Here is a 16,674-nt window from a genome sequence, read left to right on the forward strand (position 1 = left end):
CGTAGGTGTCCCAGTCTCCCGTAGCACAGGCTGCCCAATGTGGGCTTCCCAGTTTGAGCACCCTGCACAGCAGCCAGCTTGGCTTGCCTGCTTAAGCTCGAGAGAAAGAGCCCAAGCCCAGAAGAGCTGTATGCAGAAGCAGAGGAGGCAAGTGCTCAGTCCACAGCAGTAACACTTTCCTGTTTCTATCTGAGCCTCTGCCTTTCTCAGGGACCTCCTGTCTGTGTCTGCAACTGGCACAGCTGTTACTGCTTCCTGCACAGGCAGAAGGCTGCATGCTTATGCTCACATGGCCTTCAGTAGCAGCTGAATACAAATCTCTGCATTCATGGCAAGTACTCTCAACTGCTTTCATCGCATAAGGTTACCTTAAGTGGCATGATGTTCGCATTGGAGCCATTCTTGTAGATCTCATTCATTGTGCGTTGAAGAGCGACTGCTTGCTGAGTCAGGTATTTCAAGTACTCAGAGCTCTCTTTGGTCTTTTCATGGTGTTCTCCAAGCTAACCAGGAAAGGAAAAAAAAAGTTGCGTTATAAATCAGGGTGCACTCCTAGTCTTTGCCACCTCAACATCCTTATAGAAAACCATCAGAATTGTATTCGACCTACATTGGCATTAAAAACCAAACAGAAATCATTCCTGCAGGAACCTTATTGTCAAAAGTACAACTTTCTATCAAGTAGAAGCATGTTTGCAGAGTGAGAGGCATTCCCTCCACCAGACTGCTTTCAGCCAGTGAGATGGCACAGAATCACAGTGTGCAACTGCAGACGTGTTCAGACAGACCCCAGGCTGATGCAGAAGTTTCACTGTGCATCAGCAAGGGCTCCAAGCAAGAGGGTACTACCCACAGAACAGCTCAACCACCAAACTACTTTGGATCTGGCATTTGAAAGACATGTGATGCACATAGCAGAAAGAACAGACCAGCTCTTTCCATGCCCTACCAGAACATGGGGCTAGGGCACTAACAGAAGTTTCTGCCCAATGGCAGGGGCACAGCAAGAACAGATTAGCAGGAAAGGTCCATTCAAAGACTTTTCAGAATAAAACAACAATCAACTACAGCACAGGGCAACAATTCTGTCCCATCCTTAGAAAGACAGCAGCTCCCTGGCATCTGCTCAGAGCTGTTTACAAGAAAGGCCTCCCTGAGTTTAAGTTGCAGCATCCCTTTGCAGCGGTAGTACTTGTTTGGGGCAGGAAAGCAACACAAGAAGTTAGCAGCATGCACACTTGTTACCTGGTTTTTGTAGATCGTGTAGCCTTCCTTCTCGTGCTGCAGCGCTGACCGGAATTCTGCTTTGCTCTCATACACTCGGGCTACCAAGTGGTGGCTGAGGGAAATAAAAGGGTTTAGAGGTGACGTAATGAAGAAGCATTTCTGTGCTACAGACAGCATGGCTTTAGCAAAGCAAAATGTAGGCTAGAAGTCTTAACAGTCCTGTATTCATTGCCTTTGACACTGCTGCATACTGCACCTTGGTAGCTACTTTCCCCCACCCCAGCTGGGGTTTGGCACACTACGCTGATGTAGGCTTGATTGTTATTGAAATGCTGAGAATTGACCTACAGAAGACAGGACTGAACTTGGGATTTTTTTTCCTGCTGCATCCAAGAAAGCTGAAGGTTGCAGCAGTGCATTGAATAAAGGCAAGACATCTGCAGGAATATCTCGTTAACTGGAGAAGGAGGAAGCAGCTATAAGCCCTTTCCCTTTCAAAAAGGGCTTTTCGTTTCTTGGAAAGCAAATGTGTTAATAACTTGATTAGTTCAGACAAAAAAATCAAGAAGTCTTCCAGCACAGAAACAACCAGCAAACAGTGGCGAAGCTGGGATCCAAGTCACCTGGTTTCTCTCCAGTCTGGAGAGTTGACTTGGCTTGGACTTCGCTTCCTTAATGCTTCTGGAATGAAAAAAAGACTTCTATTTTTGGCAGTTTTACTCTGTGGGAAGTAATGGATCTCATCAAGCATCCCAGTGCTACCAAGGGAAGGAAAGAGTCTTTCTCCAGAATAATATCCATCAACTGCTAGAAAACAAATCAGATTCTTGTGGGTGCTTAATAAGATTTATTTTCACCCTGATGAAGAACAGATGGGTTGCAATGTGGTAGTAATTAGGAGTGGGCCACTGCTTGGTTGTTTGTGAGCCAGTTCTGCATTCAAGGACAGAGCATGCAGCACTGAAGAGCGGTGGGCATCTAGAATAGATCCTAAAGGTGCCAACCACTCATAGCTCCCTTGGAAACAAAATGCCGCTCAGTATTTTACTCAAATGCAAGGGTTTAATCGTGAAGGACAAAAGCAAATGAAATGTTTCCTCAAAGGTAGCTCCCTGAGGGCTGAAACAATTAACTACACGTGTTTACATTGCATCCCAGTCTCCCAGTATAATTACATTGGCCTTGCTCTCTAACCTTCAGTTGCCACGTGCTTTTTTCTCACTCTAGCCTATGAGTACCAGGGTCATCCTGACATATTTTTGGGGCAACCAGCATTAAGCAGATCCCACAATTAACTTCAAGAATAAGGGATCTCTGTCCTTCTAGATCGACTTGGATGTTGCAGCATTATCTTGACTGCATGCAGCCCACCAGTCCCAAGGAGTATAACAGCTGGAACTAGACTGACTCTAATTTAACAGCATATGGCTGGACAGAGACAGACCAGAGCCCTCCCATGTGAGTGTACAGTGACTGTAATCGCTCTTTAACAGCACGGTGACCCAGCCCAGCACTCCACCTGCCTCACCTTAGTGCAACTTTCAAAGACTTGGAGCCATGATACTTGGAGCTGATGGCCAGCGCGTTCTCCAGGAACCGGAGGGACAGGTCATACTCCATAACCCCGTGGAGCACCAAGCCGATGTTGTTCTGCACAGATCCACCACGCACAAGTAGTCAAGTAGGCATTCGTTAAGGCCCAATCAAAACATGCACTTACTGCTGCATGAATACCAGGACTGCACAGGTATTTGCTGCTTGAAAAGGCTCGAGCAGACAGAAGTCCCCAGTGGATATCTCCAGTACATAATGTATGACTGGAGACCACTCTCTCCCTTGGAGACTCAGTCCAAACAAGCCAGACAGAAGAAATATAAGGAGCCTTCCCATCCTTGGAAATATTCAAGAGCTGCCTGGACATGGTCCTGGGCACCCTGCTCGTGCAGGGGGGTTGGACCAGATGGACCCAGCAGTCCCTTCTGATCTCAGCCATTCTGAGGTTCTGTGAACCCTCTCCATTTTATGTAAGGGAAACAAGGAACAGGCTAAAATAGGCCAAGCATTACAGGTGCTCAAGTCTACGTCTCCAGTGTCCCAGTAAAGAGCTCCAGCAACAGAAGGCTGACCTCCCACCTCCCCAGCTAAACAAACTTTTTTTTTTCCTTTCTTCTAATGGTGCTAATGGCTTGTAACCCAGGGATGAAGAAGTGCCTAAATGCACAATTCAAATAGCCTGCGTGTTCTGAAGTTCAAGAGGTTTCTTAAGGATTAGACTCAAAGACATTGACTCTAGAAGATTACTTACATCTAAGAGTGCCATTTCTGGGTGATCCTCCCCAAATACCAATAGCATGAGGTAGCGTGCACGGTACAGTAAGTTTAATGCTGTAGAGAGTTGGCTGTTTGCAAAGCAGTACAAAGCAAGGTGCATCTACAACAAAAATAATACAGCATTAACGTTCTTTTATCACTTTGTAAAACAGATTGATCTCTCCTTTCTACTCCTTTCCTCAGTTGCACACAAATATAAGTATTTTCCTTTATAGTTAAAAAAGATTTCAACTACCCAGAAAGGTTGCAAGTCTACTGGTTGACTTACAGCTACACTAAAGGATCCACATAAGATACAGCACTGAAAAACAGCCGAACAGTTTAATTGCAGCATCTCTTATGCACCTCAAAAAATATTTCAAAGTTGACCTATATTTACATGATATTCTGATTGTGCTCTTTGGGAGGGTTCTTGCGTTTTTTTTTTTTTTCTTTTAACATAGGCCCAGGGTAAAAGCCAGCAGAATTAATGAAGATATATATAAGCATTCAACAGACACAATCCCAGAAGTCTAAACTGAGTAGGACAAACACTGATCATATGGGATGCTTATAATGCAAACAATTTCATATACGCTTTACAAAATCAAAATCATGAAAGTGGAGGATTCTGGTAAGAACAGCACAGAAGAAACTGCGACTGTTTTTTAGATTCAGACATCAATTAAGGCTCTCAGAATAAGCGCATACCCAGGGTGCTGCTTCTCCCCCAGTATCCTGTGTACTTACGTATTCTTGAATTGTGTTGGGATGTTCGATACCCAGGACCCTCTCACTCATTAGCACCGCTTTCTGCTGATTACTTAAGGCCTAAACAGAAGAGAAGATCCAAAAGCAAGTCACGCAGATGTCGTGCACTTGAGCAAGCAAGCACGGGGAAGGAACAGGAAGACAAACAGACCCTGACTGAGACCTTTGCTTACCTCTGAATAATCTCCCATGATATAATTGAGACGAGCTAGCAGCCTCAGGCAGGCACAAATTTCTACATGCATAGCACCATACACATTGTTGAACAAGTTTAAGGCTTCATTGATGAGCTCACAGCCCTCCTTCAAGAAACCTGAAAAAATACATATTCCTCTATGCATACATATTAAATAACCCCTAATACTACTGGAGAAGCCACGCACGTGGAGCGAGATACATGTGACCGGCAACAACAGTAGTGGGCTATGGAGCTATAGGTCACTGCCCTGTGTAAGGGCTGAGACCTAGGAGAAAAATTGCTGTCCTACATCCATCCTTGCTCACAGCTGGTAACCTTATAGCAGCAGAGTGCTTCAGATGTTCTTGGAGACCATGACTCTCAGCTGAAACAGGGTAGGTGGGGGACATACTGGTGGAGGACAGCAGGCCATGCCACACATACCCCACTCTTCCTTTTATCAGCAGTAGCCTCAAGAGGCAAAGGCATGCTGGGTCTGTACCTTGCTGAACCTTTGCTTGCCCGCTCTGGAAGAAGTGGAAAGCATCTGAGGCTTTGGGGTTTACGTGCTTCACTACAGGGAAGATGTTGAGAATGTCCTCCTCTGTGAAGGTGGGCTTGTGCCTGTTGTCGAAGTTGTATTCTTTCAGCAGTATCTGGAGGAACAAAAAAAAAGACGGGGGGAGGTCACAGTCACCACTTCATGGGTACTTAGCAAGAAGACAGGAGAACGAGTCTCAAATTCTGCATATGGACTCAGTCAAAACATCTCCTGTATCACTACCTGGGGACAGTGCTTTGAAAGGTAACGGAGGTGTGCACCACCACATACTTGTGGTAAGAGTTCCACACTGCAAAGCCACGGTCATGCCAGTACCAGGGGAAGCCCATCCAGCCTAACTTACACGCACCCCCTTACACGCCCCTCAGAGGAGGGAGAAGGCATGGCTGCAGGGAGGGAAACACCCCGCTCCTCAAGCGAGGACAACCCTGAAGCCCTGCTCTGCTCTTCGGATGGGGAGAGCAAGGTGTGACGGTTTGGTTTGTTAGAGTTCGCTCCAGGAATCACATTCAGACCAGCTAATCTTCCAAGGGAGATGCACAACCAGTTCACCCTAAAAGGCGACTGGATTTTAAGTCTCTTTTCGCAGGACTGGCCCCTGTATTCCAGCATTAATGCCACAAAGACCTTTAGGGGCTTGCACTGTCTGCCTGAAGGGCTGTCCCTGCAAAGCTGTCTGCACTTCATGCTTCTCAGAACAGAACACAATGGGAGGGGAGAAAAATGGATCTTACTTGGACTCCAGTTTTGAGGGAGATTTCACGAAGGAGGGTGATTTTCTGTAGATTATACACCTCAGCTGCTTGGTCAGCATTCTCACTGCAAGAAGCACACACACAGGCTTGAGCTCCCAGGGAATTTGCTCCTCAAGACCTTCCCCATGTGGCAGTGTACCAAACATAGCTCCCTTGGCTCCTAGCTGCTAACTGAGACCAGTAACATTATATTGGATGCCAGTGGTCTATTACAGCTTACAGAGCTGCACGTCACTACTTCTGACTGAAACCCTCTGTCTTCTCTCCACAGCTCACTGCAGGGTCTGGGTGCAGGTCTGTACATCTTCAGCTCCCGGTAAACACTAAGCTGTCCCTGACACGAAAGGGGCGATCACTGACTTCGCCAGCTAGTCATGATTTCCCTCGTAGGGCCCCGTTTGCTTGCAACTTCAGTTGAACATTTGCTGTTTGCACCTGCCAGCAGCCTTACTGCCTTCTCCATTTCAAGTCCAGGAGAGGCTGTCCTTGTTTCTTAGGAATATAAGCTGCTTTCAGCTTAAATCATCTTCCATATACACAAATATATTTTGCCTACACTCTTTTACCTTCTTGCTTTGTGCCCCCCCTCTGCACCGCTAAGGAGAACTTTCCCCTTCTCCCCTGGTTCTCCTAGCTGCCTTTGCCTCATAGGCTTCATCTCACTTCAGATTTCAGCTATGCTTCCCCCTGCTGCTCTTTGGCTGATTTATTTCCATTTTAAGGCCATAGTATTTCCTCAAGAGTACAAATCTATATCCAAACAGAAAACAAATCAAAAAGGCAGGTCTTATTAGAGAGCAGTAAGAGCTACCGACGTTTGGTGAGGGTTCAGGCGCAAGTCAGGGCAGTTTGCTTTGCTTACCATTCAAGACTAAAATCAAAGTAGTTCTTTGCTTCTGAACAAATATTCTTCCAAAGCTCCTGAGGGGTCATGCTGGCCCAAGCAGTGTTATCAGCATTTCCAAGGTTCCTATTTTTCCTTTTCTTATTCTTTTTCTTGGAGACCAGCTCATCAGCTGGAAGATGGGCAATGGGATTTGGAAAGGAGCTTAGAAAGCAATTGAGGAAGTGGCTGATGGCTGCTGATAAACCCGACAGCTCCACACCCTACAGCGAGACACTGAAATCAGTCATGGAATACACCTGTCATCACAGAGGCACTACTCTGACCCTGAGCCTTGCACAAATCCAGTCCTGCCAGAAAAAGGGAAATCTTCCAGGTGAGGTAGAGAAGAGAAGCAAGGAAGAGGCAAATATTTGCAAGGGGAACTAGCACAGACAGAATTATGTAGATATAAAAGATACACACGCACAATATACAGTTCTACTTTGGGCTGCTACTTGGGCAGAAAAACTAGAGAGCATAAAGATTTGTCACTGCAATAAAACCAGGTGCATTGCTACGCTATATATGTACAGGTATAAAGATGTATTACTGTACATTTAATTAAGAAAAGCTTCTTAGAAGGGCAAAAGCAACAGAAAAGGCATTACAAGGAAGACAAGCTGTGATTTCACATTTAAAAGCCTTCAACATAATGAGTGAAAATCTGGGGAAGAACAGCATGAATGATTATTCTCTGGGAAAACTATCTTCAAGTGGGAACTTGTTTTCCCTTGCACGCAGGCCTATGCCTATTTTAGTTCTAATAAGGTTGTACTTCCTGTTGCTAGGAGACACCCATGAACTCTCTAATGAAAGAAACTCAAACAGCTCTCCCTTTGTAAAAAAAAAATCATTAGAAAGAACACACAAGGCAAGAGGTTAGACTGCAGGTCATACCTGGAGGTACGTCTTGAAGATGTGTTTAGCCGATCGGGTGATCAATTCACTGATGCCAATTTTCTACCCCAAGGAATACAAGAAAGAGACTAAGAGTCAATCAACAGTAACAATGAAAAACACACTTTTGCTTTGAAGTGGGCTTTTACCAAGATTTGCAGAAGGCACGTTCTTCAGTTCTGACACTACGGCACAGAACTGCTCTGTATTCGACAACGCTCCCAGGGCTGGAGAAGAGCCCTCTGCTCGCCCGTGGGCGAGATGCCCACCAGCCACCCCACACTGCAGAGCTGCCAGGCAGTCACATCTCAACACCACATTCCACCTTAATCCAAAGCCTTGTCAGATATTAGAGGCTTAAAAAAATGCATGGCTTAAAAATCCGACTGTGTGCTACCTGCTATTACACTTGGGAATCCCTGAAGCATTTTTCTATCCCAAAAGTACACTCATACACCCTAACGTTATGAAAGCAACTAAGGAACTGGGAGTAAAACTCCCCATCCATCACTGACAGGTGCTTCTTCCTCCTCCTCTTACTGAAGCTGTTTATTTTTCACAGAGAAAACTATTAGCCAAGTTGGCATCTACACAGGGCGAATTATGCCAAAGGCAGTTGGAAATGACAGCCCGAAGTTAAGCCTGATGCTTACAAAAATGTGATCCAGCTGAGCACGGCCAGGGGTCTTCGTGATGAAGTTGATCACTTTGCCTAGATATCGCATGTTGATGCCCCTCTGGTGCATGGCCTCTGCTAAGGTAGCCCCGTCCATCGGGAGTACCGTGTGGTCCAGGCAGTCTTTGACCTGCAGGGTATATGCAAGCTCTGGTTACAGAAACAAACATGAAGGGAAGAACTTCCGTTAAAAAAAAAAAAAAAAGAAAGATTGGACTGGGGAGGGGAAAATGTGCTCACTAACAGGGAAGGCAATTTCCAAAGACGGTATTTAAGTTTAAAACAAGAGACAGCCGTAGAGCACAAGCGAGGGGAAGGCTCGCAGCAGGCAGCCCAAAGCAGTCTGCACAAGCTCCTTGCTGCTTTTAGCGCCTTTACTCTCGCATCTCAGTGCTGAATGAGCACTATACACTCCCAATAAACACTGGGAAACTGAGGTGCAGAGAGATCACCTGCTGTAATAAAACAGCTCAGACACCACCCAGCTCCCTGTGCGGACCCAGCAGAGGTGACAGCCCGGCAGGGCCCGGAGGACTAACAGCATCCTCCCAGCATCTCAAGCAGCACGAGGAGACCAGTGGAGGCAGGGACAGCCTTCAGCACACACCTTCCAGCAGTGTGCCCGAGGCCACACACAAGTGGAGCAGAACAAGGATGCAGAGGACTCGTGTCTCAGGCAATGACCTCTTTCCCTTTGGCATGGGCTATTTAACTGAGGTTTGTGGAACTAACAGGCTATCCCTTCTTTAAGGGCCATACAGTCGCTAACTAAAACCATTTCCAGTTAAAAGGCTACATGGAGTCGTACACACTTTGCTGATAATGGGAAATGGCACTTGCTAAGTTGTGTTGCAGTGCTGATAAGAGTCATTTAATTCACGTCATGGAGTAACACCAGTTACTTTCTGATACACTGAGCAAGGAGGACTGCCTGCTTACAGCAGCTGGCCTGTAGCCTGCCCTCACATACATGCCTGTGAAGCATTCTGCATTTACAAGCTAGTGTATCAAGAACCTTGTAAAACAACACTCATCAGGTCCTTTTCTGATTCATTCCCCCTCCCTTTTTACTTAAAGATTGAATAGCTGGCCTTAAAAGCTTATGCTGACCGCAGCACTAGTGGATTTGCAGGGAGGTACAGTCCAGAAGTTTTCCAGCAAAGAAAAGCCCCTCCTAGGTAACACCAACAACTCCTGGGCCTCTTGGAGTGAAGATATGCAATCCCACCCTCCTACTTCCAATGCCAGCTGTAATATACACATTAGCAGTCACTTTAGAGAGCGTCTTAAGAAACACCAGCTGTTCCCTTCTTATCTAGCCAGGCACATGGGTTAGCACTCAAAATGCTCCAGACTTTGAGAAGTTTTTAGAATAGATATGAGCAAGAACAGTTTCCCAGTTCACTCCAAATCATTCGTCACCCACTGAGTCATGATCGAGGTCAGATAATACACTAAGCTGTGTACGATGCCCAGGGCTAGGGAGGATGACTTTTGCGGTCTTTACTGTCACAAACTCTCAGCAATAATGTTAATCACTAATGCCAAAAATTCTTTGTTGGAGTGAAGTGGGAAAACTGTGCTGTGATGCAAGACAGGAAATGGAAAACCCCTCGTGTTTGTACTAGCGATACTGGCGCTGTTCACCATACTTCACCCCCACTACCGTGACTTGGCTGCCAGCAGGAGAGCGCAGCATTTGCTCGGGAGGTGAAGGTGATGTACCACCATCTGGTCAGACTTGAGGTAAGCTTTCAGAGAGGACATTACTGCTGGCCCTCAGTTCCTTACCAAGCCTGGGATCTGGCATGAGAGCAAGAATGCAGCAGCGTCCTTCAGTAGCTGCTTTTGATCCTGCACCTCCTCTTTGCTAGACTCAGGAAAACGAACACCTAGGAGGGTAGAAGAGGAAAACACAGAACATTAACTCAAAGGAAAACTAACTCACATACAGAAGACGTACAGTAAGAACAGGTAACAAGCTAAAGACATTCTGCATCGCTGGAAGCAGAAATGCTTCTTCAGAACTCATCTACTTGGTGACATGTTTTGATAGGAAGAGCATTACCTGCTCCGCCTGGCTCCTGGCTGTGCTGCTCTGTGCCCAATTGTTCTTTTCTAATGCAGCTTTTAAAGGCCCCAATCCTGCTCTTTATCTGGTCCATTCTACCTACTAACAAGTACTGCGTACAATTCCAGTGCAAAAAGAGAACTGGCTAGACCAGGGCGGCGCATCTCAGAAGATGGGCCAGCATATACTGAGGGTACTAGAAGTTCAGAGGATTTCAGAAGTTACAGAAGTTCAGAGAATTTCACTCCGAAATTAAAACAAAGTTTTAAGTGCTAGCTGCACAGTCAGTGCCAAAACACTGATCTTTACCAGCCTCAAAAGATGTTTGTGCATTTCAAAACGCATGCTCCTTTTGACACATTTATTCCAAGATGAATTCAACTACATGACCATTCCCCTGCAATTTACATGCACGCAGCCTCTGCATTCACCCCCATAAACACACAGTTTTACTGTATTTCCAAATGAAGCACGCTGATTCCAGGCACTGAAAAATGCATCCGATGCCTGCAACCCATGTATGCATTTGAAAGGGTACTGTGACCCGCTAACCACATGTTGCTAAAACAGCCCCTGCCCTTCACTGTGGATGCAACGTCACTGATTCAACTGCAACTGTTCTTTTTTGTGTCAACTACTACATTAGGATCAAATTTACTGCCCTCCCCCCAGCCTCTTTCATGTGGTGTAGCAGCTGGAATGATGGAGAATCACAAGATTCTTGGCAACACTCTGCAGACTCCCCCAAGTGCAGCAGTGGGAGACAGCTTACTGCCTGCCTTTCATAGTTAGAGCATTACAATCAATTTAATTTTATTCTTCTCTGTATCTTTGTGCTGCATGGAGAACCCTACATTATGCCAACTAGCCAAAAGCCAGTGGTTTTAGAACATACTTTTGTCTGTAGCAGGCTGCACATAGCAATCCTCTGAAGAAAGACCAGAACAAACTCTGTGCACATACCTGGTGAGAAAATATCTGGGTTAAACCGAATGTCAAATGATGTGTCACTAATGGAGCCTACAGCCTTGCAAGCATTTCGAATCACTTCTCTGCTTTTCGGATCCACTGGAGCAGGAAGAAAAATAGAATAGAAGTGAATGTGGATTTCAGAAAATGACAAGCCTAGCTATTAAAGAGAAAAGTTTTGTTACTAAAAGCAGTAATGATGGCACATTCTGCAGGAATCCATTATAAAAACAGACAAACATAAGATATGCGGAAAGAACAGTTGCAGAAGTGCAAAATCTGAGCAAAAGCACCTAAGATGACCTAGAAAACAGACCCTCTCCCCAACCATAGATACTCAGAAATTCAAGTCTGAAATTTCTGAAGGTGTTTGAGCATTGCACACTTTCCTGCTATGACACAGCCCGTTCCTCTCTGCCTGCACTAAGGCTCTTAGAGCTCAGCCCTGGCTGCTGACCATGCAGACCAGCTTGCTGGCCAGGCTTCTTCCTGCGTCAGAGCCGATGGGCTTGCCCCATTTCAGAGACACACAGTCCACCTACCCAACCTGCCCCCAGGCAGCCAGGGTGATTAATGTATTAGTGCGCGAACAGCTCTATCAAAAGAGCTAAAACATCATTGACAACAGAAGCCAGTACTTGTCCTGTTTAACAATGAATAATCACCCTGAGCACCCCCAGTTTGGCAGCGCTCCGACCAGAGACACAGCCCACCAGTACGGCAGCAGGCCTGGGCTGCTTCTGGTGTAGAGGATTAAATACCTGTTCCATCATCAGATGCAATGGTCTCAGCAAGCTCTTTAACCTGATCAAGTCCAGTCACGTTGTCGTCTATTTTACCATCATCTGACTCAGACTTCTCACTTTCTGCTGTACCATTCTCTGGAGAGGCACCATTTTCCAATGCACCTGAGCTCTCCTGCTTGTTGGCTTTCTGCTGCATCAGCTGCAGTGCAGCCAGCTTCATGAATAAGAGATACCTACAGTGAAGGAAGAGAGAAATTCAGCACAGCAGGAGAATCCACTAGGATTGTCACTCCTCTACAAGAAAAAAACCTCAGAGCTAAGGTAATGGACCATCCAGTTTCCCAGTGCAAAGGCATAATGTACACCCCCCTACCAATGAGCTTTCTGGAATTGAAGGAGTTTACATTATTCTAATATTTGTCATTAGCATATCAGAAGAGACAAAAAAGGTGGGTTTTTGTTACCCATCACAATGGGAAACTCAGCTCCTTGCAGTGGTTACAAGTAGCTTTCCACATGCAGCACCAGCAGACAGCTCAGGAAGATTCTTGCTGCTGGTTTTCGTTCGTCTCTAGTTGTGTTCATCTGGCAGTAATTCTGCCAGGAGACCTGAGCACGGGGAGGCCCAACCTCTGCTAGCCATGGAGCAGCAGCAGCACCCTACGGCCACAGTCCTGCACGCTGCTGGTCTGGAAGCTCTCCCAGGGAGCAGCCAAGGCGCCTGCAGGCACGCAGCAGGACTGGGCAGGGCGCTGGCTGCAGAACTGGTTGCTCAGCGGGCAGGGCCCCGCTGCCAGCGACTGAGGGCTCCTCTCTGCAAGCAGAGCAGACTCTGACCAGTGGTGGAAGCAGAGTGCCCTGCAGCCCTTCACACGGAAGCAGGAGCGTTAACACCACCAGCCCCACATGACTCTGCCTGCCTGCTCCTGGAGCTCCCGCTTCCTCGCCTGCACTGAGCCAGCCCAGCACCAACACACCCCACGACAGAAGCGCCTACAGCAGTTCCCACAGGAAGGTTTTTTCTTCCAGTGTCTGGGAGGTGGGGGGGAAAGTAGCATTCAGGATGCCTGGAGAGCCTTAAAGATAAGCATAAATCCTTCCCATTCCCTAGATGGCAGGTGAACATGATATCTGCAGGGAAAGGACAGGAAACAACAAAGAGAGACCTGGAGACTGCGGAAGGCACCTCTCCCCCCGGCTCCCTGTAACCCTGTTAGAATTTCTATTTTCATCTCTCACTAAATAAGCTTCTATCATTGCATCTGCAGGGCCAAACGGTGGGGAAGCCAGCTGCCCACCCCTGGGAGCTGTGAGGTGACACAGCATGGTCCTGACTTGGCCATTACCAGTTGTGAGTGGAGGAAGGGGGGAGCTCAGCTCACCTGTGCTCTACAAAGGCATCAACAAGCTCTTGCCGGAGACAGCAAAGCTTGTGTCTGTGCTGCTTGGGAAACCCCATTTTCTTACATTCCTCTGGCATCTCCTCCCCTTCAACAGGCAGGAAGTTTAGATCTGGAGGGAAAGTGCGGAGCAGGTCCAGGATGTAGTGACGCCCATCATTGCCAATAATGCCTTTGCACTCCACTGAGGAGCACAGCTCCACCTCCTCATTCTTGTCATTCAGGACTTTGTGCTTCTGGATCTTAAGCGGCCTGCTGGTCTTCTCCAGCAGCTCCAGATACTTGGGATGCGAGACAACCGTCTTGCCAAAGTCTATTGACCCATAGATGACACTCTGTTCCTGCTCCCGTTCCAAGATCCCAGGAATAATAGACTGAGCTGTCACCCTGTAACCTCTGTAATCCACCACTACAGTCCCCAGCGTGTACAGCCCTTCTACATCCACAGCATTATAGGTCCGCACACCATTGAGATCGTTGGTAGGTGCCACGTAAGCAGCAACATCCCCGCCAAAGTCCTTGTAGTGGTCACGGACGTCAAAGCCCAGACTGAAGAAAATGTTGTTCCAGATGAACATCTGCATCTTGGTCTCTTCACTGGGGTTGATGGCCATGACATTGCCATCAATGACAGCCATGGCACCTCTTGTTGCTGCTGCGGTGAAGTCGCTGTGAACCTGGAGACAGTTGGAGAGAAAACTAGGTAAAGAAGGGATCACCCCCTCCCAGCACCTCATTCTCAAAACTCTCTGCAAATTTCTCCTTCACTCCTCACCTCCTGATGGCCTCCAGCAGGCAGGCAGGTCAGCTGGCTTTTGCTTTTGTGAGCCTGGCCAGTGGCTTGAATACAAGCTCCAGGAGCCAAAACATTAGGGATCACCATGGCTCAGACTCATTAGCTCTCTGCAGAGGAGGTTTAGGTTAAAGCACATCCACCCCTCCCACCCACTTGAAAGAAGGCTGATCAAACAGAACAGCAGAGGACTGGGAGACACAAGGTCAAGGAGCACAATTCTTCCCTGCAAGGCCGGGAGCAGAAGGCAGACATTGGTCAAGCACTGGAACAGGCTCCCCAGGGAAGTGGTGGAGTGCCCATCCCTGGAGTTATTTAAGAGATGTGTGGATGTGGCGCTAAGATATGTGGTTTAGTGATGGGACTTGGTAGGTCAGGTTGATGGCTGGACTTGACCTTGGAGGTCTTTTCCAACCTAGATGATTCTGTGATATGCGAGAGAAAACAAGACCCCTTAGCTCACAAACAGGGACCCTCAGCTTGCAGTTTCTAAAAGGCAGGCCCAGGTGAAATGTCTAGATGTGACACGGGCAGCAGAGAAGTGTGTGTGTAAGTAGCTGCCTGCTGATCCCAAAGTTACCTTGAAAATGGCTCGTTCTCTCAGCAGCCTCTCAGGCAGGTTCTTGCGTGGTAGCTCTCGTGTGGTCTGCAGCTCCTCGTTCCAGTCTCTGGTCTGAAAGAGTCAAAAACTTATGGGAAGCACTACACTGTGTAGGCAGGGGCTGGCAACCCAGCATTTCTGATTTACAAGGCATTTTGTGAGAGAAGGGAAGAACTCAAGGCTGTCATGACATCCAGAGGAATTGAGTCAGCAGCAGGATCACTCCTTACGAGCTGACTTTACAGCAGATCTATCCCAAATGGCTGTTGAATTAGTCCAGCTTACACAATGCAGTTAATCTGAAATGCCAGATTGCTAGCTCCGGAGTAACTCAGTGCAGATCTGGTTAACCAGCACACTGTGACGTTGTCACTCTGCAGGCAGCCCTTCCACGCATGGCCTGGAACATTTTAGGTTATGAGGCTGTGACTGAAACCCTTAGAATAGTTTGTTGAGATGTTCCAGGCCTAGCCAACAAGAAGGAACACTGTGCTGTCTGTGCGGTGCAGCAGAGCTAGTCAGAGTACGGACATAGGAGTTATAAATACTTGAGCAGAAATTGCTCCTCTCAGACCCTCAGGTACTCAGGGAAGCTGCAGCCTCAGCAGCTCAGCCCTCTGTAGTTAAAGAGGCTGTAGAAAACAAGGACTAATGCAAGCGTTCCTCGATGAGCAAAACCCCTCCACAAATACCAAAGGTCTACTTGTCAGTAAAGTCAGCTGGTTCCCAGCGCAATGGGTGGCAACCTATTGCCAGGGTTCCCACCCAAAGCGAGAGTGCTACCTGTCCGGGGATGTGCTCTTCGTAGCCCAGTCTAGAGGTGTAAGCGTCTTCTGCCCGGACACAGTCCATGGCGTGTTCTGCTTGTGGAGCTGTCCAGCTGTACACTTGGAAAGGAGTTGCTATCCTTTCAAACGGATGTCTCTGAACCCTGATTTGGGAGTGAAAACAATTAGATATTTTCCAAAGAAAGATTTGTAAAAGAGTTTTCCCTCTGCTGCAACACCAGCTTCTAACAAAGCACAGAACAAGACCAGGTCTCACAGGCAGCGCAGTGGGCTTTCGTTTACCAAGTCTGACAGCCCTTACCGACCGACCGGATTGGCAGTGCCTCTCAGCAGCAGTCTAGGGAATGCACTGGGCTCTCCTCATTCCTGTTTCCTCAGCTGCACCTCCAGAAATCCCCACTGTGTTCTCCACTCACCACAAAACAGGAGCAGAGGCAGGGAATCGCCACTCCCAGCCAGCCACCTCTGTTACTGGCTCTCAGCTTTCACTGCAGTCCCTAAGCATTGTATTGTAAAACAGGCCTGTAGCACACATCCACTAACGAAGTGAAAAAGCAAGCTTCACCTACTGGCCTTTGGTGTAATCTGTCTGCTCTCAGCAGGTGCCGGAGTCTCATCTGTATTTACTTCTGGCCCAACAAGCAATACAATATAATCATTTTTAAATGGCCAGATAGTTACACTGGTGGCTGGGAGGCCACTGCTAATTTCCAGCCCTTGTGTAGTGTCACTTTCATCTTCCTAATGAGAACAGAAGCAGCACTTTTGAAAGCCACACAATGTGCCTGTCAATTTGCATCCTGCTGAGCTAAGGCAGTTCATTAAGTGGACTCTAAAGAATGACAGGCTTTTGCACAGGATCCACTGTCCTGGAGTAGAATAAATGGTCCCTCTGGCAAGGGCAGGAAAATAAAACAATCTATTACTGTTAGAGGAACTAGAGGAAAGCAAGCATGCATGAACATGTTTAAGATAATTATTCTTTCTCCACTGTAAGCCTGTGCAAAGCCCTCACACGTTACTTTTCCAGATATTTTATGCTTC

At 47.2% G+C, this 16,674-nt stretch overlaps 1 protein-coding gene across 2 annotated transcripts in view; it reads right to left on the minus strand.

The window, feature by feature from the left end:
- Nucleotides 1-16,674, minus strand: part of CLUH (clustered mitochondria homolog) — a 33,934-nt gene that overhangs the window by 2,463 nt on the left and 14,797 nt on the right. For both annotated transcript variants that reach the window (XM_035561147.2, XM_035561149.2), the window contains exons 8-24: nucleotides 15,626-15,773; nucleotides 14,822-14,914; nucleotides 13,431-14,125; nucleotides 12,064-12,281; nucleotides 11,297-11,401; nucleotides 10,054-10,154; nucleotides 8,240-8,392; nucleotides 7,587-7,649; nucleotides 6,666-6,910; nucleotides 5,783-5,867; nucleotides 4,989-5,142; nucleotides 4,482-4,621; nucleotides 4,288-4,368; nucleotides 3,533-3,658; nucleotides 2,756-2,877; nucleotides 1,246-1,339; nucleotides 369-503 (exon numbers count right to left, since the gene is read on the minus strand). In XM_035561147.2, coding sequence (XP_035417040.1) covers nucleotides 369-503; nucleotides 1,246-1,339; nucleotides 2,756-2,877; nucleotides 3,533-3,658; nucleotides 4,288-4,368; nucleotides 4,482-4,621; nucleotides 4,989-5,142; nucleotides 5,783-5,867; nucleotides 6,666-6,910; nucleotides 7,587-7,649; nucleotides 8,240-8,392; nucleotides 10,054-10,154; nucleotides 11,297-11,401; nucleotides 12,064-12,281; nucleotides 13,431-14,125; nucleotides 14,822-14,914; nucleotides 15,626-15,773 — 2,758 coding nt within the window. The remainder of the gene's footprint in view (nucleotides 1-368; nucleotides 504-1,245; nucleotides 1,340-2,755; nucleotides 2,878-3,532; nucleotides 3,659-4,287; nucleotides 4,369-4,481; nucleotides 4,622-4,988; nucleotides 5,143-5,782; nucleotides 5,868-6,665; nucleotides 6,911-7,586; nucleotides 7,650-8,239; nucleotides 8,393-10,053; nucleotides 10,155-11,296; nucleotides 11,402-12,063; nucleotides 12,282-13,430; nucleotides 14,126-14,821; nucleotides 14,915-15,625; nucleotides 15,774-16,674) is intronic.

The sequence above is a fragment of the Cygnus atratus genome, chromosome 20 (genome assembly GCF_013377495.2).
Source record: "Cygnus atratus isolate AKBS03 ecotype Queensland, Australia chromosome 20, CAtr_DNAZoo_HiC_assembly, whole genome shotgun sequence".
NCBI classification, from domain to species: Eukaryota; Metazoa; Chordata; class Aves; order Anseriformes; family Anatidae; genus Cygnus; species Cygnus atratus.